The sequence below is a fragment of the Triturus cristatus genome, chromosome 6, assembly GCF_964204655.1.
Source record: "Triturus cristatus chromosome 6, aTriCri1.1, whole genome shotgun sequence".
Lineage (NCBI taxonomy): Eukaryota > Metazoa > Chordata > Amphibia > Caudata > Salamandridae > Triturus > Triturus cristatus.
In genome coordinates, this window is record NC_140589.1 from 1,332,059,120 (window position 1) to 1,332,082,472 (window position 23,353).

The following is a 23,353-nucleotide window of genomic DNA, read 5'->3' on the forward strand; positions in this document are numbered from 1 at the left end:
CTCTTACCTAGAATCCAGGCTTGGATTCCACCGGACACTCTTCGCCCTCCTGACAGCAGTACTTCTTAGCAACTCTCCATTGAAATTGACAAAGGTTTCCGACACCACTTGACCTCTATGCACCCGGCTCCTTTGGTATAGGTAACACAGGTACCTCGGTACTCACTGGTGGGTTGGCCTTAGAACCTCCTATGTTCCAAAGGGTTTGCTCGAAGTCCTCGTAGAAGTGTCCTTAAACTGTAACTTTACAACCGTGACTTTCCCATAGAGTTGTACGGAGCACGTGTTTCCTCACTGCACCCGTCCTCCATGGGCTCCGTGTGTCACTCCTCTGGGTGGTTCCTTGGGATCCCAGTGATTCTACGTGCTCTAGGCACTGTGTCTAGTCAAGTTGTTATTGTTATACCATTTTTTTAGTATATGGTTCGGTCTCCCCCTGGAGCCTGATGTGTAATTTGCTATTTACGAATGTTCTATTGATTCAGTTTTGTGTACTTTGTGCCCTAGTCTCATATAGAGACTAGTAGACAGTGTTATATTAATAAACAAATATTTTTATATAACTACTGTGTGGTTCTCCTTTCATTTAGTCATTGAGAAGGTGATATTCTGGTAAAACAAGCTGCTTTACATTCCTTCAAGATGAAGCCTGAAGGCTGTTCTCCACAGCTACCACTAGGATAGCTTTCTAAAGGTTATCTTTGACCTCATACATCACAAGGGTCGTGTGGACTGGTACAGGGTGCCCATTTTAATTAGTGGACAGCATGTACCAGGCCACCTTCTCACATTGATGTATAGGCAGAAGAGTGTGGGTACCAAGCCAAACCCTTGGTGCACACCTTACTTAACAGGTATGGCCTCAGTCAGTTCCCCATTTGAACCGCACCATACCCTGGAAACAATTCCCCTTGTGGAAGAGCTCAACTATTTGCAACAGATATGGAGGAATCCTCATCCTTTGGAGAACCTCCCACAGCTTATTTTTGGGGACCAAATCAAACGCAGCACAAAGGTTGATAAATGCTACAAAAAGATCTCTCCCAACTATACCCACGGTTTTCCACTTAACCAGAAAAAGCAGAAAACCTGGTCAATATCACTAGTTTTGGATCTGGGATCTGCTTATAAGTTCGAAAGAATTATTTTTCATCACACCAATCCAAAAGCCGTCCAGCACCTGTTTGCAAAAAACCTTTTGGAGGTTATCTATAAGGGTGATTGGGCGATAATTTGAGGGGATGCTGGGATTCCCTTTCTTTAAAACCGGCACAATCGTGGCACCCTTCCATGATGCAGGAATAGCCTCCCAAGCCATAATTCCATTGGATACTATGTTAATATAGGGAGCCCATGCAGAGATATCTGATTTAAAATGATCAACAGGAATCCTATTGAACACTGGTGCCTTCCCTTGTTTAAAAGATGCTACTGCACAGGCAGTCTCCTCCAAAGAAAAAAATAGTGGGAGCAAATCGAGCTAACTTCCGAGTAAGAATCAGCCCTATTTGGTTCATGACTAACAGATTACAAGCTTTCAAAATGGGTGACCTATTCACTGGGCAAAATTAAGTATTCTGCTGATGTCTCAAACTTTTCCCCGCCTAGACTGACTAAATGGCAGAATTTCTTCTGGTCTTTGTTGGGCAAGGCTTTTAGGAGATCAGTTCAGATTTCACTTTCTCATTCTACTTTATCTTGTTTTAGAGCGAACCGATTTAAGGCTCTACCTTCCCCAATCTCCCAAGCAGGTCCCTTTTTAATTGCTCCCAAAAACTTGGGGGCATATGTATCAACCGAATTTTTAATCGCAAACGCTGCGATTCGCAAAAAACAGCGTTTGCGATTAAAAATTCGCAAAACGGGATGTATGAGGCAAATTCTCATCGCAAATTTAAGGAATCGCAAATTTAGCGATTTCTTAAGTTTAAGTAAGCATTTAAGAAATCGCAAATTGCGATTTCTTAAATGATATGTACCACGCACCAAAGCATTGCGAATTATCCTTAAGAAATCGCAAATTACCACCAACTTCTAGTTGGTGGTAATTTGCGATTTCTGTTAAAAATGCACTTTTTGTAATTGCCAAAAGGCGCACATACATGCCCTTAGGGCATGTATGTGCGCCATATGCACACACATGCTCATTTCAGGGGTGCATCAGGGTGTCATCATGACACCCTTGCACCTTTGAAATTATTCTCAAATTGCGATTAGCAAATTGCGAATCGCAATTTGAGAATTACTTCCCATTCATTCCTATGGGTCTCCTGGCCCATAGAAATGAATGGGAAGGTATTCCTTAATTGCGATTTCGCAATTTGCTAATCGCAATTAAGGAATTTTAAGAAATCGCTAAAGTTTTGCGATTTTTTAAATACATCCCGTTTTGCAATTCTCAAATAGCGATTCTTTAAAAATCGCTATTTGAGAATCGCAAATGGGGATGCTGATACATATGCCCCTTGGTCTTTGCAGCTCTACAGGATTTGGCAAACGATCCCTTTGAGGAATTTGTTTTTGATGATCTTACAAATTTCTTAGATAAGAAATCCCTGAGCTTTGCAAATGCTATGTTGTGCTCAGTCATAATTGCTGCATAATTTCCCTAGTTATCAAACATAACCTCCATATGGGAGGCAAGGGTTAAGTATATGTCAGACACAACATTGGGGTAAGAACACACTACCCTCCTACTGTTTTGCGATTATTCATGGTTTCTAACTGGTCATCTTTTCCTAAAGGCTCTGGGAGGAAAACAAGGGGAGTCAACTGCTTCATTTTCAGTGCCAGAGGGTTATGGTCGTTCTCCTCATGCTCAAACACCATCATGTCACCCATTTGGCTCCACAGGCTCACATCCAAGAGAATGTAATCATTAAAACTACGATACAGCCCTCTTCTGAAAGTGGGAGTAGGAGTTTTATCAGAAAATGAACAGCCCTTGCAGTCTTGGGGCCCATGTGTCAGAGTGAGTTCCACAACTTGTAGGATAGCCCTTGGAGGATTTCTCCTCACCGGTGCAATAAGTTCAAGAATCCCCCATATTAAATCCTGAGTACTGGAGAGAGATCTTGAATAATACCTCTAGGTTCAAAGGTCAGATTAAAGTCTCCAGCCACGAGAATGTAGTGGCTCTCTGAATGGGCTTCCTGTATTTTTTCATGTATTTAGAAAGTCGAAGATTCTTGCTTATGCCCACAACACCTGTTATAGATGTTAATCAACAGGAATGACTTTGCTTTGGATATCCGGAGAGCGCGACTTGAGTTGAGTAACAGGGCAGGATAGAGAGGTGCACACCCATATGAGCAGCTCATCTGAAGGGCGCACGACCAAAGCAACGGCAGGGACACTATAGCTGTTGAAACCACTCCAATACACCAGCTTGATCACTCATGTTTCCTGAAATAAACAAAGTCGATAGCTATCAATAAAATGCCCCAGTCAGCATCACCAAACTTGCCCCTAATGCCCGCAATATTCTAGCTCAGAATGGCTAGCTGGGGGTGTAACGGACTGGATGGTAAACCATTGGCGTCTACAGCATCAGGTAATGGCTGTTCGACTAATCCAATTGAACATGATTCTCTCCTTACCATCTGAGAATCAGGTGTGCATGTGTTATTAGATGAGTTTCAACCCTCACAATCAAGGACTGGCAAGGGTAGTTTGCTTTATACTTTACATTTGGGTGAGCAATCTAAAGAAAACGGCCCAGTTCTGCAGGGCACAATGCATGGAGAGGCTATAGGATTAACATAAGTTTGCAGTCAGTCTACCTGGTTAAGGAGAGAGGGATCTCCCACTGGGGCCAGGGGAGGGATTGGACAAGAATGTGTTCTACCAGCACTAGGGGCCCAGTGATCGCAATGATGGTAGTAAAGGCACAAGCACAAGCCCCCGCCTCAAATGGCGATCGAAAAAGCCCACTGGGAGGAAAAGATGGTAGGGCCTAGCTCACCTTGTTGGGGGCAATTAGCCAATAGGTTTTACAGAATTTTGGAAATCCTAAAGTTGAGGATAACACAGTCGCCTTCAAATGTTTTTACCAAGAGACCGACCCATCCCACTCTTCTGACCATCAAAATATTGGGCACACATGAGTAAGATAAACCAGCCAAAGTGTGCAACCAGTGTAAAACCTTGTTCTTCAGTCTGAAAAAGGACTCATCCAAATCAACAGCTACACAGGGCATATTGGACAACACAATTACATCTGGGCATTCATCAGGGGCAAATGTATTGATATTGAATTTAACTCATTGGCCGGGACTGCCCTTATAGTCTTAGGCGCCCCCACGGTCCCAGCTCTTTCCCATATCCCACCCGATGATGTTGTATCCACTCTCGCCTGCTGACACTGGGCCATACTAGATTGATTTACAAGCATGTTATTTAAAGAATGATCTCGAGCCGGTTCAATAGCAATGGACTCTGGTAAAGTGGGCAAGGAGCTAGAAGTAGCAACCACAATATGGGAATCAACAGATGGCTCCAGCACTGGCTGCTGGGCAGCAGAAAGTGAGCTCATCTTACACAGCTCTGAATCAATTGCCCCTAAGCATTCATAGATTGGTTGAAATTTACCATCTAGAGTCTCTGAGAGTTTATTGGAAAAGTACTTCAATGTGTCAGTTAGTTTATCTTTTCCCACTACCTCAGTGGCCCTGCAAGGAGAAAAAGTAGAGAGACGTGGCCTCTTTGATTTGGTTCCTGCTTCTGTTCTCTTCCTTTTACCTGCATGGGTCCGAGTTGAATCGCCTCATAAATGAGTTTGAAGTTGCGGCTCCAAAAAAGGAGCACAAGAAAGTTGATTGGGAGCACCAGTCCCCAAGTTCAAATAACTAACTGTAGCTCTTCTTTCGACAGTCAATGCAACAGTTCTGTGGGAGCTAGTTAGCACATGCACCCTTATTCCAATGAAGACGTCTGAGTGCAGATCATACCAGAGTGCAGGTTATGCTATTACAGCTGAACTGTGCTTTTGGAGCGTGCAATGCTGCCTTGCCCCTTACTCTTTACTCCCGTTATTAAACATCTTCTTGTTGCTTTTGGCTGAAGAGCTCACCAATGTCTGCCCTTTCCTTTTCTCTCTCCGGTACTTCTACATCTTTTTGTGTTATTTAACACAGATAGACCTCTTCGCTACAAACCCTAACAATGCCACTATAATGAAATTGCTCTCTGTACCATCCCCTCTGTCTAGGGCTACTGTAGTGTTTACACTGAACTTCTCAATTTACACTTTAAACTGCTGAGATTGGACTTACCTGCCCTGACCCACAACAGCAATTGCTCCCCATACACTAACCATGCACTCTCTCTATTTAATATAAAACACTTTTGGTTTTCCACTTTATGCATCGTAACAGTAATTACTCTTTATGTACTACCTCACTATTGCTACATGTTCTTTCTTAATCAACAGCCACTGTTGTTCATTCTCTCTCTTTAACTTGTTTTTACCAGTCCTTTGTTTCTCTGTACTTTTAATGAACCTTCCTGTCTTGTTTATTTAATTCTCTGTAAAACATATAAGACCGACACACTGTTCTGAATGTTCCGCCCATTAACTTCACCAGGTTTTTTTTTACATTGACTACCAGTTTTTTAAACTTTTACTGTAGGTAAGTCTCACTACCTGACTCTCTCTCACAGTAAATTCACGACAATTGGACTGAGCATGTTAACCGCCACTTTCACTTTTAAGATAAGGCAACTCCTGAGCAGTTAGGGTAAGGGGGACTGGGCTGGATCCACATGAATATGTGTGCACACATGTGCGGCTGCGTATGCGAGACTACTGTAGTGTGCAGCCTGGTAATTTTGCACAAGTAGCCCTCCGCAGAATGAACTCTACAAGGATTGCTGACCAGGGGTAGGCCTTATATTAGTGGGCACTCAGAGTAGGTTGTAGTGCTTTCTGGAAAATATCTGGGGATTTCACTGTATTTTAGAGATAGGCATAACCTGCTCCAAAGTGCAGTTTTGCTCTACTTAGGCCTACAGGGTACAGCAAGGTAACAAACTGGGGTAACAAATGCACACTGAGTTTGAATTTACAGTTAACAATGCACTACATTCACATTTTATGGGACTTCACTATTTATCCTATTTCTGTGGCTTAAATCACAATCAGATTCCAGGCCTTTGTCCCCCCACTGGGCCAAGTTAATCACTCTCCTCCCCGGCAGAGGAAACAGACGTTCTCCACACAAAAGTAGCAATTATCAGTGATTGATTCCGCTCATGTTAAAGGAAGTGGTGGGAAAGCACAGGCCCACTAGAACAGAGGGGGAGAGACAGACTTCTGGAGCCAACACAGTAGGGGCTCACCTTTGATGTTTTGTTGAAAAGGGATCAGGCAGTGATGTCCGCTAGGGGCTGACCTAATTTCCTGAGAGGAGTTCTTGCCAGAGAAAACATGAAGATGCCATGTTGGATTGCTCCAGAATGCTGCATAGGAGTGTTGGAACAGGGGTGGGAGGATGATGTAACATCCTAGGATTTGCAATGAGTCCCTGGCATATAGAACTCAACACCCTCACTTAAAAACGAATAGGTGACGTTACAATGCATGCCATTACATTGCATGCCATTGCAATGCAAACTTTTACTACGACTTTCTGTCGGGGCGCTGGAAGTTGGAATAGATTAATTTTCTATTCCAACTCCAGTGTGTGCAACAGTAGGGAAGGTGTTGGAGTAAAATCCAACACCTTCTACCCACTGCTGCACACCTTTTACGTTGCAAAGACATGCGATGTAATGGCATGCGTTGTAATAGTTTCATTGTAAAGGCTGTCTCCCCTTAAAAACCCCTACACAAGGGGGAGAGACAGTTGAGAAGACCTTAGACCTTGTAGAGGCTGACAGTGGAAGGGGTGCCCAGCCAGAAGGCGAAGCCAGCTAATGCTCTTCAAGAATGGACTAAGGAATTTGACTCCGGCTGGCCCCCTGCATTTGGATGGGGCTCTCTAGGGACAGTGGTGCTGGCCCACTTATACCCCATGAGGACCAGTTGAAATGCAGGACCTAGACTCCACTGCCCCCCTCGGGAGCCCTTCAAAACAACTAATAGGCTCTGGTGCCTGGGAAGTGCGGACAGGAGGGTGCCCTGCTGGCTGGTTGTGGAGGGGCTGCGCATGTTGCCCCCACTAGCAGGAGAGGAGCACCAGGATCCAGACACTAGACCTGGCCACCAAAAGAAAAACTAGCCCCACATGGACAGAGAAATTCCACTTTGAAGATTTGCCATTTTAAATAGAAGCAAAGAAGCAGCAGAGCACATGGCATTCTGCTCGAGCTCCTCTTCAAACCCACGTGGTGGGCCAGGAGCCTGGTGTTAATGCAACATAGAGTTATTTTTTCTAATGTTCCCCTTTGGGGATTGGTAATGCGGGGGGATCCCTCCCTGTACTCAGTTCTGCCCCTGGTCTCCCCATCTACCTGGGGGTCTGCACAGATATTATTCTCCTACCCACGGTACCCCATCCCCTGAGGGAGGAAACCTTTAGCTCAATGAGGTGCCGTCCCCATGCATGTGTTGGGGGGCAATTGCACCCAGCACCAGAGAGGCCTAAGAAGATCTAGAGAGAACTGGGGGATCCAAATCAAGAAAAACAAGAGAAAAATAAAAGCGATGCAAAGCCGATTACCTCCGCCCAGTTACCCCTCATAAAGTATTCAAGAGCTCTGATGAGAAGTGACACATATTTGTATACATTTGTCTGTTTGTGGTGGTCCCAAGGAAGGGCAGGGGCACCACTAACAGGTGACAAATCGATTGTGGGAGGATGCAGGTGATGCAGCAGCTCCCCAGCAATGTTTGACAAAAACTTGCCCTATGTCTTGTGTGGCCTACAGCACATGACAATTATTTTTGCCAACCTGAATATTGAACAATAAATGTTTACCATTATAATGAATGCTTATGAATGGTAGTACTGCTTTCATCAATTCTAATTATGTTTGAACATGGCATGTGGCTGATTTTATTAATGTAGTGACACCCTGACAAAGCCAGTATGCCTGCCTTATATATACCGACACCCCTTATAATGTGTTACCTTGGCAACGTATAACAGGGCTATTATTGTTATTAATGTGGTGCCCCTTGACAAAGCCAGTAGGCCTGCCTTATTTGAAATGACACCCCCTTATATTGTGATGTTGCATCTGGTAGGGAAACATCCATTACCACGTGGGCATTGCATCGCAATGCTTTTACATCGCGGGTAATACAACGCAAGTCGTTACAACGACTTGCGCTGTATGGCGCTCTAACCTTAGGAATAGTATGATTTCCTATTCCAACACCTTCCCTACTGTACGTAGACTGCTGTTGGAATAGAAAATCATACTATTCCTAAGTCCAGCGCCCTCCAGCGCAAGTCGTTGTAACGACTGGCGTTGTAAAAACTGCAATGTAACGTTCCGCGATCATTTTGATCGCGTTGTAACGTCACATCTTCAATCTGGTATAGGTGAGGAGTATTGTAATTATGAGGTTCAGGACCTACTGGGGTGTAATATGATATAAGGGTGTCACAAAAAATATTCCCATCTACCTGATGAACATATTTGTAAATTAATGTGTAGTATTTAGTAATGGATGTGTAATAAGAGTACTTTTCCTTCTTAGAATAAAACCACTTACTGGACAATCATTTATTGAGTGTTATTGCTGCTTGTCAGTGACTTGAGATTACTAGTTCCAACCACCTCCCCTGGGTAGGCCTTGGGGTGCTCTGCTTTGCTACACTGAGAGAGTCAAGTGCTACAATGGGGTGCTTGGTCCCCATTAAAAAGACAATTGTTCAGCTATTAATTGTGAAAGACTCACATCTCTCACAACTAATAACCACATTTGTTTACAGTGGAGTTTCACTCTCTGCTAAAGCATAATTATTTTCTGTGTATTGTATATTTATTTGCCTTGCGTAGCTCCCTGTCATTTCAGTCTCCGACAGTTCTATATGTGTGTGGGGGGGGGGGTGGGGGGCTGTGACAGACATTTCATGTTTGTTCGTGTTCACAAAGGAGTAGTTCCCCCTTTTTCTTAGCCATTCTTTGCACTGTTCTGGCACTAATATGTGTTGCAGTATGTTGGATGCAGCGTGCACTCATGGTCTTCCCCATTCATCTATCCATGCACTCTCTCACCTACTCATCTTCACTGTCTGGGGACAGGGCTAAAATGGCCTTAATGTTTTATCATCATATACCCACATACACTCAAATTGTTTAAAAAAAGGAATGCTTTACTTTTTATCACTCAGCCACTCATCAATGCCAAAGTCAGGAAGAAAGAGAGTTATGACGAAATTACTCTTTTAGCTGAAATGGTGGCAGGGTGTTACATACATTCACCACATTCTTGCTTTTTTCCCCTGCAACAATAATGAAGTGGCAGTTGTCAGGGTGGAAACCGTAGATGGGGTAAGGAGTATGCTGCCTCATGTCAATCTAGAAGGGGCCAGGGTATCCGAGATATAATAAAAAGTATTCTGCTCATCTGGAGGGGTGAGGACAGAAGGGGAACACATTGCAGCCCATTCATTCTTGTGCTTTCAAAGCATCAACCTACCAAGCGCTTCATCTCTCACCCTTGCATGTGCATGTCAGGATAGCGCCTGAACCTTGACCTGACTAGACGCACCCACCTTTGGTAGCTTTAAGGCGCATAGGCCTGACTTAAGGCACAAACCACTGCTAAAAAATGTGGCCTCTCTCTGCATTGGACAAGTAAGTGAAATCTGGGCCTGCTAAAGTTTGGGTCACTTCTGCTCAGGCTGCCAAGCTTGATTTCTCTCACACTTCTATCCTTGTTCAGGACGTGTTTTTACACAAAAGTAGGTAGTATGCCTGCCTTTAGAAAAGGTGCAAGGCTACTATTCATGTCACTACCTACCATTCTTCCTCTTTTGGCACCATTTTACTCTTCTGGCAGCATCTATGCCATGAGAATGTTGCCATATGGATTACTGGAATATCTCTAATTACCACCTTTCTTGGTGTACATCCACACAGCCCCCTCAACGCCTCTGGATAGGTTGGCACTAAATAGCTGTCCACATGTGTTAGTCTTAACTATTATAAATTGATCTCCTATCTCTCACACCTCCTCCACCAGCACAAAATGGGTGCTTGGAACCAACACAAGCTAAAAACTCCTCTAGTCACTGACTCACAACAGCAAACTGCTGCCAAACAGGATCAGAACAGCTACATCCAACTACCTACTCCCCCACAATGTTGTGTACTACAAATCTAAAATCTGCATCAGCCCCCAAGATAGGAGTATGAAGCACTATGTAAATGCTAAATTAGAATATAATACAAGGACTGCATCAGTGCTTTCTAGGTAACCCCTTCAGACAGTGTTATTTTGGTATATTTGTAATTAACACCCTTCATTCTAACCTCAAACTAAACATTGATTTATTTAGATTAAATCAAATGTGGTGGGAACCAGTGAATCGCCTACAGTTAAGAAACATGAATGAACAATTGATTCACTATTAGCTATCAGTTATTATTATAACTATTCCGATTTTCGATTTATTAACTATTAAAGCATACGAATGTACACATCAGTACGTATGGCTCCATGTGTACAACCAATTTGCACTCACCAGAATAGGAGAATTCGAAGGAAAAGGTTTCATTCCGTCTATTACAATGTGACCCTCTGTGGTGAGCTTTATATCTTTCAAAGACCAATCCAGTTCAGTACAGCCTTCTGCAGAAACACAAGGAAGAGCACTGTTAACATGATTGGATTGGCTCACCTTTTAAAAGAGTTCCATAAAAACAGAATGCACAACTTCTTAGTGGAGACAACCCATCATCGTCCTAGGAATACATATCACCAATAACTTTTCAGCCACAAATGATGGTGAACTTCTTTTTAGTATATTTGATGATAGGGGAGAGGAGTTGGCCTAACGGCTAGAACTGGGCTCGAGTCTCGGCAATGACGCTGAACATCCTGTGATTCTGGGCAAATCACTTAATCTCCCTGTGCCTAAAAAAAAAATATATATAATATTGAATGTGTCCTCATGTAATGCAACTGGTGCTATGTAAAGCGCTCTGATACCCGATTCAGGTCAAGTTCGCGCTATATAAAACTCTGTAAAATAAAAACACTTTTTAGTTTTATGTGTATAAATGTGTTCCTGCGTATTTCACAGTTAGAGGGAGTTTTTGTTTGTTACATAATAGAAAATCAGCTTTCCCCCATTCATTGCGATCAGGTGATAAAAACATACAACAACCACATGTTCCCCTTGATTGACAAAGCCAAAAGAGAGCTATCAACATTTCCTCATTTTACAACTCCTTGTCTTGGAAGATGGTCTGGTTCAATAAGTCCAGGTATGCAGAATTGGTGTTTGACGACTGAATGTATTTGTATAGAACTACACAAGAAAACAAACCATGCAGAGAACCTGCTAAATTTTAGCTACCTGGAGACACAATGTGTCCGGACGTGAAGTGCGGTTGAAAACCTACACCGTCTCTGTCGCCTCAGAGTAATATTTCCAATCACTGTGTAGATGAGGAAGCCCGGCCATGATGAATTGACTTTGATAGGTTTTGACTACTGTGGCAAGAAACATGTCGACCAACTTACACACTACTTTATGAGCTGATACAGACCATCATCTCTCGTTACAGCCACTATTTTTTTTATTTTAATCTGGACAAGAGGACCCACTTAATAAAAATAATTATTAGCTATAGGATATTCTTTTCAATCCAGGCTTTGTTTCAAATTTTAGTTGGAGGCATTAGTGGGTGATTAGTTGTCATCCACCAGTCCAAACTAATCCATTTACTGGAACCATGCTCTTGAACTACAACATCTAAAGCGTAGATGCTTTGGTTGCCCTTGAGCATTGTATTGGTTGGTGCACAGCACTCCATACAGAGTACAACCCTAATTATTTGAGGGGAGGAAAGCTGAAACAGGGGCTAATGACCTAAGAAATATGCGGCCTGATATTTGGGCCACAGATCATTTTAAGAGGCTCATTTTGGGGATCTTGATGCCTATGCAAAGGGTTTTGTCACATAAAGCTGCTCTGCTTGAATCAGCCATGAGAGGCGTGTCTTGTTTCAATTTGTGCCACTGAACAATGTGACATGGAGGTCACCAGGGTCCATTGGCATGTTTGTGTCAAGTGAGATCGCAAGGCGGAAGTATTCAAGAATTGAACCAACTTTGGGCCGGATGTGGTTAAAGGAAGGGTTTCAAGCCTTGGTATAGTAGTCTTCACCATACTGTAACGGTTTACTACATGTCATGATTAGTTATTACAACTGTGGTGGTTTTAATATACTTTGACTATAAAGTGTTTTCACCTATAACACGTGTCGCAAAGTAATTACACCCACATTTTATCAATCAGTTTTTATATCAATAACTTCCATGAAAATATCTAGTACTTACATGAACACCTGTCGTTAATCTGCCTGTAAGTGAGACTAGTTATGAAGTTCTGGTTCCTGGGGGTTGCACAAATGAGTGTCATTAGGCTCTGTTTTAACTTTTGGAAACTTGAGTGAAATAAATATTTCAAATATGCAAGACCGAGGAGATTGACTCAGAGGACAGTAGTTTGTCTGTCGAACAGGACTTTTCAATTCTGCTTGAAAGGTAATGGAGAGAGTGAGGGGAGCGGGATGCTGCCCCATCATGATTTTGGAGCAACTCATGCAACTATTAGAATTGTGCAAACCTAAACTGTTCCGTCACCTATTCAACGAGAGTAGATTGATTATGGGAGGTGGTTGCTAGAGGCCAGAGTTGTTATGGTATAGGTCGGGATAGAGACTGCAAATGATTTGCTGAAGAGAACTTTTTTTAAATATATATTTTTATTGCGTTTTTAATGTAAGAACAGGTAGTATGCCTCACTGCCCACAAACGAGTTTTAAAATTAGATCCCTGGAAATTCCATACCCTTATTTTGTATTCAAATGTCGTCAGAACCTCAGAAACATGCTCATACACAAGAGACCCCGGGTGGCTCTGAGAATAGAATAACGCCTCCTCTGGAACCTTCCCCTGGTCACGGGACACTACCCATGTGGTTCATGCAGGGTGTGCCACCTCACAGAAGCGACCAAAGATATCAGGCTAGACCCCTCACACATGTGGACACAGAGGGACCATACAAACTGTAACACCAAGAACTGTGTGTATTTAATCACCTGTCCTTGCGCCTTACGATACATCGATATGATGACCAGATCAGCCAAAATCAGGATCATGGAACACCGCAACAACATACGGTGTAGGAAAAAGGCCACCAAGATGAGTGCCTACTTCCTGGCCAATCACCATACTCCCGACTGCTTATAGTGGACCATCCTGGAAGCATGCAATTTCTGGGACAAATGTACCCTTTTCTGAAGGTAACAGTACTCGGTCTACAGTCTAGCTACACACACCACTGGCCTGAATGATGACATTCCTTGGAGCGAGCTAGACACATGACTAAGTTCATTTCCATGGTCCCCTGAGGTGCCACTGTGACATCCTTACTGACCTTAATTGTTAATGTACAACATATGAGATCACAACATATGCTGTACGGGGAGGGGGTTCGGAGAATCGGCTAAGTGAATATTTAGCAGAAATACCACTCCCAACATTAAATCCTGACGATCATGACCACCTAGATAGACCCATCACCGAGAGGAGATACTGGTGCCGATTAGGAACATGGAAACTGCAAATACCCCAGGCAGTGATGGGCTACCCGCTGAATTCTAAAATCAATACACAGACCAAATGGCCGATAAACTATTAGAGGTTTATCAGGAGGCTCACAGAAAGGGACCCTTCCGCAAACAATGAGTGAGGCAATAATTATAATGATACAACAACCAGGCAAGGACCGTATGGAGGCCTACACATCTAGACCAATATCGTTATTAAATGTGGATGTTAAACTCCTTACTAACATACTGGTGAAGTATCTGCTCCCTCATCTTCCAAGCCTAATTCACACAGACCAGTCTGGTTTTATCCCTCAATGGAGTATTCTTCATAATCTAAGATGACTCTTGCTTGTGTACCACGCCTCACAATTGCGGTGGGACGCCTAGGCTTTAGCTCTCCTGGATATCGAACAGGCGTTTGATTAATTAGATTGGAATTACCTATGGCAGGTGTTGTGGAAGATGGGTATGGGCCCTAAATTCATACAGTGGGTACAACTACTGTACACTGCCTCCAACACCAGAGTAAGATCCGGGAGGGAGGAATGGAATCCTTTCCGCTACACAATGGAATGAGGCAGGGGTGTCCATTGTCACCCCTCCTCTTCGTGCTCACTATGGAGCCAATGGCGGAGAGCCTATGCAGGACCCTACATTCCTGCAGGATCTCTGTGGGAGTGAACACCCATGTGGTTTTCCTTTACGCCGACAATGCCCAGATATATCTGAGGCAAGCAGCAGACTCAATCTGGATACTCCTGAATGTGTTGCAGAAGTTTGATGAGATTTTGGGCCGTCGCATTAATCCAAGAAAGTCCAAGCTGTTCCTATTGGGGGAACTGGCAGACCTACAGCTGGAGGCGCATCCAGAGGTGGAACTCCCCTGGGATCAGATGGAGTGCAGTATTTGGGATCAGACTGTCCCATACAAAATCAAATTTCCTGGATCTTTAATGTTGGGAGGGTGATTGATTGACTACGGTCCTCAATACGTTTTTGGAAAGATATCCCCCTCTCGCGCATGGGTAGGGTTGATATTATTAAAATGATAATGCTCCCTAGATGCCTATATGTCCTCCTGGGAACATTTTATATGATTCCACAACATTATTTTAAAACCATAAAAAGCCTAGTGGTGGAGCTGCTGTGGGCTAACAAGTGGAAGCGGGTTGGCCTATCTACCTTTAAACGGACCTAGGGCCGGTGGGGTCGAAGTCTTTCACAAGAAGCTTTATTATATGACTGTGTACTTGCAGCACGCAGTCCACTGGCTGGACTCAGATGATGACTGGGGAAACAAACTCCTATGAGGCTCCCATGGGGAGAGGAGATTCCCCGTCCTGTTGATGCAGGGTGCAAGTATACCTATGGATACACCCTACATAATACACCAGGTCTGCGAATTGTGGGTAGAGGCAGTCACACGCAGAGGTGCAACTAGAGCCAAATTTCGGGGGGGGCTGAGCAAAAAGTTCGGGGGGGGCTGAACTTTAAGCAATAGGCAGAGTGGAGCTGCAGGGGCTCTTAGAAGGGGTGAAACAACAGCAAGGCCTCATTAACATGCAAATGGTCTTTTAAAGACCCGTGAAGTGCTCGGGTGCGGCTGCTTTTTTGCCCGGGAAGGTGTCTCATCCCGGGCTGCCACACACAACGGGGGGGGGGGCTGAAGCCCTTTGAGTCCAATGGGTGTTGCGCGCCTGGTCACACGCGTACTATGGAGAGCACCACCTGCCCTAGATATGCTGCTATGGTCCCTCCAACCTTTTTTAAAAATAGCAGTATTTATGTCAGTGCAGAAATGGAATGATGGGGGCTGTAACACACTTGGAGACCTTTAGCCTGCAGGACGATTTATTATGCAAAACAACGCCACAGAATCCTTCACACTAGGAGTATGCCAATATCTGCAATATACAAACATTGTGGCAACTGCCCAGGACCTTTGGCAGCACCACAGCCCTCCAATTCACTGGTGACGCTGCTGAACAGGGGAGAACAGACTGATTTCTAATATTTACAAGGCCCTACGAGCCGAAATCCTGACTGTGACGCTTTGAGTCCAGACTAAATGGGGGCTTTGAGTCCAGACTAAATGGGGGCTTGGGGGTGGCATTCGAAGAATGTCCACCCCCGGGCGGCTTCAGGCATGGTATTGCCCAGACCGAGCATGCGCAGGCGGCGCCTGCTTTAGAACGCAGCGGTTTCAAACGCCGCGTTCTAATTTGTGCCAGTTGGGGGTCCTAAGCCAAGGTAGGCGGCAGCGCGGCAGTTTTTGTGCCTCAGAGCTTGCCTTTAATGTAAATTGAATTGTGTATTTAGAAATGGTTTTTGGAGCTTGATTTTAGTGCTACAGTTAGGTGTTTTTTACTTGCTAAGTAGAGTAACTGTGCCATCTAGTGGTTAAAAAGCGTTTTTGTACTGAAGATAGTGAAAGTATTTTTAGCATTATGAAAAAATGCTTTACAAATGACTGTTGGTGAAACATTTTTGGTTTTAGTTTATGATGAGCCTTTCAATTTTTTAGCGTGAATGGGAAAACCGATATGTATTGTGCTTATTTTGTGTTTTCTAAGAGCTTGTGAATGTATATTTGACATAGTGATAAGACAATTGGCTCTACAACATGTTATTAAATATTTTGTAATTTACATATAGGTTTAGGGATGGGTTTTTACGGCTATCGTACAGTGGTCCTCTTGACAATAAGGAATATGCATTATTTCTGAGCGCCTTCGTTTTTGGTGCCGTGTTGTTGGTTTTTTGTAGCGTTTTTTGTTCTTTGTTTTTTTTAAATTAAGGCTGAGTTCTCGCTGTCGTTGGGAGTATTTTGTGCTGCTTTGTTACACAGGGTTATACAGGGTAGAATGGTTTATTTCCAAGGCGGGCTGGGCCAGGTTTGACAGGATGTGTTTTTTGGTAAAAAATGGGGTAATGGCGCTACCTGTGGGGGTTTAACTTATGGCTTATTTGATGTTGTTCAGGGCACTGCTTTATTAAGTTCAACTACTAAATATGGTATTTCGTATTATTTCCCCCTTTTTTGCTGCTTTGAGGTTGGCAGCATCAGTGAATTTTGTCATTCAAGGTTAATGGTGAGCATAAAGGGTAGGGAAAAAGGTTGTTGGTTAGCAGTGAGGGTAAAGAAAATTGCTATTTCATCCGACTTCTGCGAGTTCTAGCATCTTGCAGGCCAACCATAATACGAGCCTGCAAAAGGGCACCAGGTGCAGAAATACTCGTTGAACAGGTATCAAGCGTCCTGTTCTTTTCAGGTATCAAGCGTCCTGTTTGTTTCAGGTATCAAGCGTCCTGTTTGTTTCCTTCCACATGTCTTCGAGTTCTAGTGCCTTGCAGGCCAACCATAAGGCAAGTCTGCAAAAGGGCATCAGGTGCAGTAATACTCCATTGAACAGGTATCAAGCGTCCTGTTCATTTCCTCATCAGCAAAAGGATTATCACGGAGCGGGTTTTCCTAATGCTTTCGTCCAACCACAAAAATACAGTTCAAGAAAGCGGTGAACTGCAGACACTTTGATGGTGGTGTGGGCGATGGAGCTCAACCAACCTGCAGTGGGGCTCGTCAAGGGGTTTTCATGCTAATGGTGACAATGAATTATCCGATTTCGAAGAGGGTGAGATTGCTAGCGATGACGATTTGTCTAATAGCCTTTTTTCTCTCAAAACAGGGGGAATGGGGGGGGGGGATTTACTAACAAGATTTCCCGTGTAATATTTTGCAGATACAAGAATCTGAAAGGGGTTGGAAGGGTTTGGAGCGTTATTCCAAGGCATCTGGAGGCGCCAGCAAGAAAAGCTTTCAACGTCAGTCAAGCCCTGTCAAGCAGGTGAGCCGCTGATTGATATTCATTAGGGAAAAAGTTTCTAGGAAACGTAAAGCAAATGGGGTTGTCGGTAAGGCCGCAGAGGCTAAGGTTTGTTGCCAGTATGAGTCACTTTCACTGTTACAGAATGTAGGGGCATATCAGCAACAACCGGCGATAATTATCGCTAAGCGCACTTAGCGCTAGGATAATTATCGCCGGCTAACGTGGATTTTTATCGTTGAGATAGCTTACCTCAAAGTGATAAAAATCCTAACGCTAACTGCCTAGCGTTAATCTCACGAAATGTGGCGTTAACTTGTTGATAGGGACTCACAAACTTAACCATGATATCCACCTTCCATAGGATATCATGGCTAAGTCAGTCCTGAAGCAGGCGTAAGGAAAGTAGCGTTAACAGGGCTATCGCTACTTTTCCTGCCGCTATGCTTCATAGCGTGGGGCTTGATGATAGGAGAAATGTCTCTTAGCGACATTTCTCCTGTTATGTCAGGTCAAGGAATGCCCACTTTGCATCTCATTAGAGATGCAAAGCTGGGCGTTAAGAATCCCGGCGCTAAAGCAAGGTTTCACGCGTTAGCATGACCTTGCTAATTAGGCAATAAACTTATCACTGCTTTTCGTCCGAAAACGGCCGCAAAAGCGTCGATAATTTATTATCTCCGCCTTGTAAATATGCCCCGTAGTTCTTGTAATTTTGCTAAGGAGAAGGATGGTAAGGACAAAAGTCATAGGTCTTTAAAGGCTTCCCTATACGGGGTTGTCGATGCCCTTGGCGCCATGTCTTGACAAGCATACCAAAGACAAGATTTGGGATGGAGAGTTTGTGGTTGCGTTTCAAGTTACTGCACAGGGAGATTCAATCCAAGGAAGGCTCTAGGGAGGAGGCTTTGAAGCTAACTAAAAGACCCAGGTTTCCCGCTAATATTGACTTGTGGACCACAAATTTTTGATTCTTGCATGTGTTTACTGTATAAGATTTCCAGAACGTTTGATTTCAATTTCAAATACTTGGATACAATTAGAAAGGCTCAGTCAAGATTTGGGGGCGTTGCCTGGCTACATTAGGACAAGAGTTTTGAGCCCGTCTAGCCCTAGTTACAGAGAAGCCTTGGGGTGACGTGGATAACAAATAAGGGGTGCAATAGATGTATCTCCCAGAGACCTCTCCCTACGATGCATACTGCTAGTGGGCTTGCTATTGCTCCCCACCCTAGGAGGGGCGGGCACTTGGGCAAAATCTCAAGCTTTCACTACAGGAGCCTGCTGGAATTCTGACAGAGGTTACTGACAGAAGGATCCATGTACATATAGCCATGAATGTTCCAAATGGGGCCAACACTCCATTTTTTCAATGTTTTAGCGAACAAAGATCCGGTTTCCCTACTAGTTCTAGGTAGAGGGAGGGGTGCCCCATTACAGCCTTACGTCAAAAAGCAGTTACGTTTGTAATGTTTACTTACTGTAGGTCAATCAGCAGCAGTGGCTTTGGTGAGTCAGTGGTGTTAGCTTTATATCGTAGTTTAGGCAATAGGCTTATATTTCTGTATCAATGCAAAAAGAACTATTGATGGACAGAATCCAGAACAATGTCATACATTCACCCCAGTACAGAGATCTGGGCCTAAATCCATCGTTTTTTTGCTCACCATGCCATTCCAGTTTGAACCCAGCCATATGCAAATCAGTTTTGACCCTGTGCCTCATGGGAACAGTCCAGCCTGAACTGCCAAGCCAGGTCCTCCCTGGACTGGAAACAAGCATCCTAGGATCGGTTTCGGGGTTTCACCCCTCTTCAGCCAGGATAGCTTAATTCCAGTGGCATGGAGAGCACAGGACTCACGTCTGAGCATACCCGTCCCACTCGGGGTGACAAATGCAAGAAGAACTATTGATGGACAGAATGCAGAACAATGTCATACATTCACCCCAGTACAGAGATCTGGGCCTAAATCCATCGTTTTTTTGCTCACCATGCCATTCCAGTTTGAACCCAGCCACATGCAAATCAGTCTTGACCCTGTGCCTCATTGGAACAGTCCAGCCAGAACTGCCAAGCCAGGTCCTGCCTGGACTGGAAACAAGCATACTAGGACCGGTTTCGGGGTTTCACCCCTCTTCAGCCGGGATAGCTTGATTCCAGTGGCATGGAGAGCATGGGACTCACGTCTGAGCATACCCGTCCCACTAGGGGTGACAAATGCAAAAAGAACTATTGACGGACAGAATGCAGAACAATGTCGTGGTGAGCAAAATAACGATGGATTAAACCCAGATCTGTGACTGGGGGTGAATATTTTGCCAATGTGCAACATTCCGTCCATCATCTTGTGTGTTTTGCTGTTCGCCCTATGTGGGAAGGGTATGCCCAGACGTGGGTCCCGTGCTCACTACGCCACTGGAGTCAAGCTATCCTGGCTGAAGAGGGGTGCAATCCCGAAACCGGTCCTAGGATGCTTGATTCCGGTCCAGGGAAGACATGGCTTGGCAGTTTGGGCTGGACTGTTCGCATGAGGCACAGGGTCAAGACTGATTTGCATATGGCCATGTCTGAACTGGGGTGGCGTGGTGAGCAAAATAACGATGGATTAAACCCAGATCTGTGACTGGGGGTGAATGTTTTGCCAATGTGCAACATTCCGTCCATCATCTTGTGTGTTTTGATGTTCGCCCTATGTGGGAAGCGTATGCCCAGACGTGGGTCCCGTGCTTACTATGCCACTGGAGTCAAGCTATCCTAGCTGAAGGGGGGTGAAACCCCGAAACCGGTCCTAGGATGCTTGATTACGGTCAAGGGAAGACATGGCTTGGCAGTTTGGGCTGGACTGTTTCCATAAGGCACGGGGGTCAAGACTGATTTGCATATGGCCATGTCTGAACTGGGGTGGCGTGGTGAGCAAAATAACGATGGATTAAACCCAGATCTGTGACTGGGGGTGAATGTTTTGCCAATGTGCAACATTCCGTCCATCATCTTGTGTGTTTTGCTGTTCGCCCTATGTGGGAAGGGTATGCCCAGACGTGGGTCCCGTGCTCACTACGACACTGGAGTCAAGCTATCCTGGCTGAAGAGGGGTTAAACCCCCAAACCGGTCCTAGGATGCTTGATTCCGGTCCAGGTAAGACATAGCTTGGCAGTTCGGGCCGGACTGTTCCCATGAGGCACAGGGTCAAGACTGATTTGCATATGGCCATGTCTGAACTGGGGTGGCGTGGTGAGCAAAATAACGATGGATTAAACCCAGATCTGTGACTGGGGGTGAATGTTTTGCCAATGTGCAACATTCCGTCCATCATCTTGTGTGTTTTAATGTTCGCCCTATGTGGGAAGGGTATGCCCAGACGTGGGTCCCGTGCTCACTACGACACTGGAGTCAAGCTATCCTAGCTGAAGAGGGGTTAAACCCCGAAACCGGTCCTAAGATGCTTGATTCCGGTACAGGTAAGACATAGCTTGGCAGTTCGGGCTGGACTGTTCCCATGAGGCACAGGGTCAAGACTGATTTGCATATGGCCATGTCTGAACTGGGGTGGCGTGGTGAGCAAAATAACGATGGATTAAACCCAGATCTGTGACTGGGGGTGAATGTTTTGCCAATGTGAAACATTCCGTCCATCATCTTGTGTGTTTTGCTGTTCGCCCTATGTCGGAAGGGTATGCCCAGACATGGGTCTTGTGCTCACTACGCCACTGGAGTCAAGCTATCCTGGCTGAAGAGGGGTGAAACCCCGAAACCGGTCCTAGGATGCTTGATTACGGTCCAGGGAAGACATGGCTTGACAGTTCGGGCTGGACTGTTCCCATGAGGCACAGGGTCAAGACTGATTTGCATATGGCCATGTCTGAACTGGGGTGGCGTGGTGAGCAAAATAACGATGGATTAAACCCAGATCTGTGACTGGGGGTGAATGTTTTGCCAATGTGAAACATTCCGTCCATCATCTTGTGTGTTTTGCTGTTCGCCATATGTGGGAAGGGTATGCCCAGACGTGGGTCCCTTGCTCACTACGCCACTGGAGTCAAGCTATCCTGGCTGAAGAGGGGTGAAATCCCGAAACCGGTCCTAGGATGCTTGATTCCGGTCCAGGGAAGACATGGCTTGGCAGTTTGGGCTGGACTGTTCGCATGAGGCACAGGGTCAAGACTGATTTGCATATGGCCATGCCTGAACTGGGGTGGCGTGGTGAGCAAAATAACGATGGATTAAACCCAGATCTGTGACTGGGGGTGAATGTTTTGCCAATGTGCAACATTCCGTCCATCATCTTGTGTGTTTTGATGTTCGCCCTATGTGGGAAGCGTATGCCCAGACGTGGGTCCCGTGCTCACTATGCCACTGGAGTCAAGCTATCCTGGCTGAAGAGGGGTGAAACCCCGAAACCGGTCCTAGGATGCTTGATTACGGTCAAGGGAAGACATGGCTTGGCAGTTTGGGCTGGACTGTTTCCATAAGGCACGGGGTCAAGACTGATTTGCATATGGCCATGTCTGAACTGGGGTGGCGTGGTGAGCAAAATAACGATGGATTAAACCCAGATCTGTGACTGGGGGTGAATGTTTTGCCAATGTGCAACATTCCGTCCATCATCTTGTGTGTTTTGCTGTTCGCCCTATGTGGGAAGGGTATGCCCAGACGTGGGTCCCGTGCTCACTACGACACTGGAGTCAAGCTATCCTGGCTGAAGAGGGGTTAAACCCCGAAACCGGTCCTAGGATGCTTGATTCCGGTCCAGGTAAGACATAGCTTGGCAGTTCGGGCTGGACTGTTCCCATGAGGCACAGGGTCAAGACTGATTTGCATATGGCCATGTCTGAACTGGGGTGGCGTGGTGAGCAAAATAACGATGGATTAAACCCAGATCTGTGACTGGGGGTGAATGTTTTGCCAATGTGCAACATTCCGTCCATCATCTTGTGTGTTTTAATGTTCGCCCTATGTGGGAAGGGTATGCCCAGACGTGGGTCCCATGCTCACTATGACACTGGAGTCAAGCTATCCTAGCTGAAGAGGGGTACACCCCGAAACCGGTCCTAAGATGCTTGATTCCGGTCCAGGTAAGACATAGCTTGGCAGTTCGGGCTGGACTGTTCCCATGAGGCACAGGGTCAAGACTGATTTGCATATGGCCATGTCTGAACTGGGGTGGCGTGGTGAGCAAAATAACGATGGATTAAACCCAGAGCTGTGACTGGGGGTGAATGTTTTGCCAATGTGAAACATTCCGTCCATCATCTTGTGTGTTTTGCTGTTCGCCCTATGTCGGAAGGGTATGCCCAGACATGGGTCTTGTGCTCACTACGCCACTGGAGTCAAGCTATCCTGGCTGAAGAGGGGTGAAACCCCGAAACCGGTCCTAGGATGCTTGATTACGGTCCAGGGAAGACATGGCTTGACAGTTCGGGCTGGACTGTTCCCATGAGGCACAGGGTCAAGACTGATTTGCATATGGCCATGTCTGAACTGGGGTGGCGTGGTGAGCAAAATAACGATGGATTAAACCCAGATCTGTGACTGGGGTGAATGTTTTGCCAATGTGCAACATTCCGTCCATCATCTTGTGTGTTTTGCTGTATATTTCTATATGATGCAGTGGTATTGTCTTTATACTGTAGTAAAGTAAGTGAAGCTTTTGAATTGTAGTTAACATTAACATTGGCATTTTGTACATTTAAGTCCATCAACAATTGATATCTCCATGCTTTGTAATTATCTTCAATTTTTTATCTTCACTGGGAAAAAGCTTTGAAGTTAGAGTGGGGGATTTTGAAG

The 23,353-nt window shown here is 45.0% G+C and overlaps 1 protein-coding gene across 1 annotated transcript in view; it reads right to left on the reverse strand.

The window, feature by feature from the left end:
- LOC146821397 (kinesin-like protein KIF28) overlaps positions 1-23,353 on the reverse strand; it is a 777,435-nt gene that overhangs the window by 254,139 nt on the left and 499,943 nt on the right. Inside the window, exon 25 of the mRNA XM_085609842.1 lies at positions 10,641-10,747. Within this exon, the coding sequence (XP_085465968.1) occupies positions 10,641-10,747 (107 nt within the window). The remainder of the gene's footprint in view (positions 1-10,640; positions 10,748-23,353) is intronic.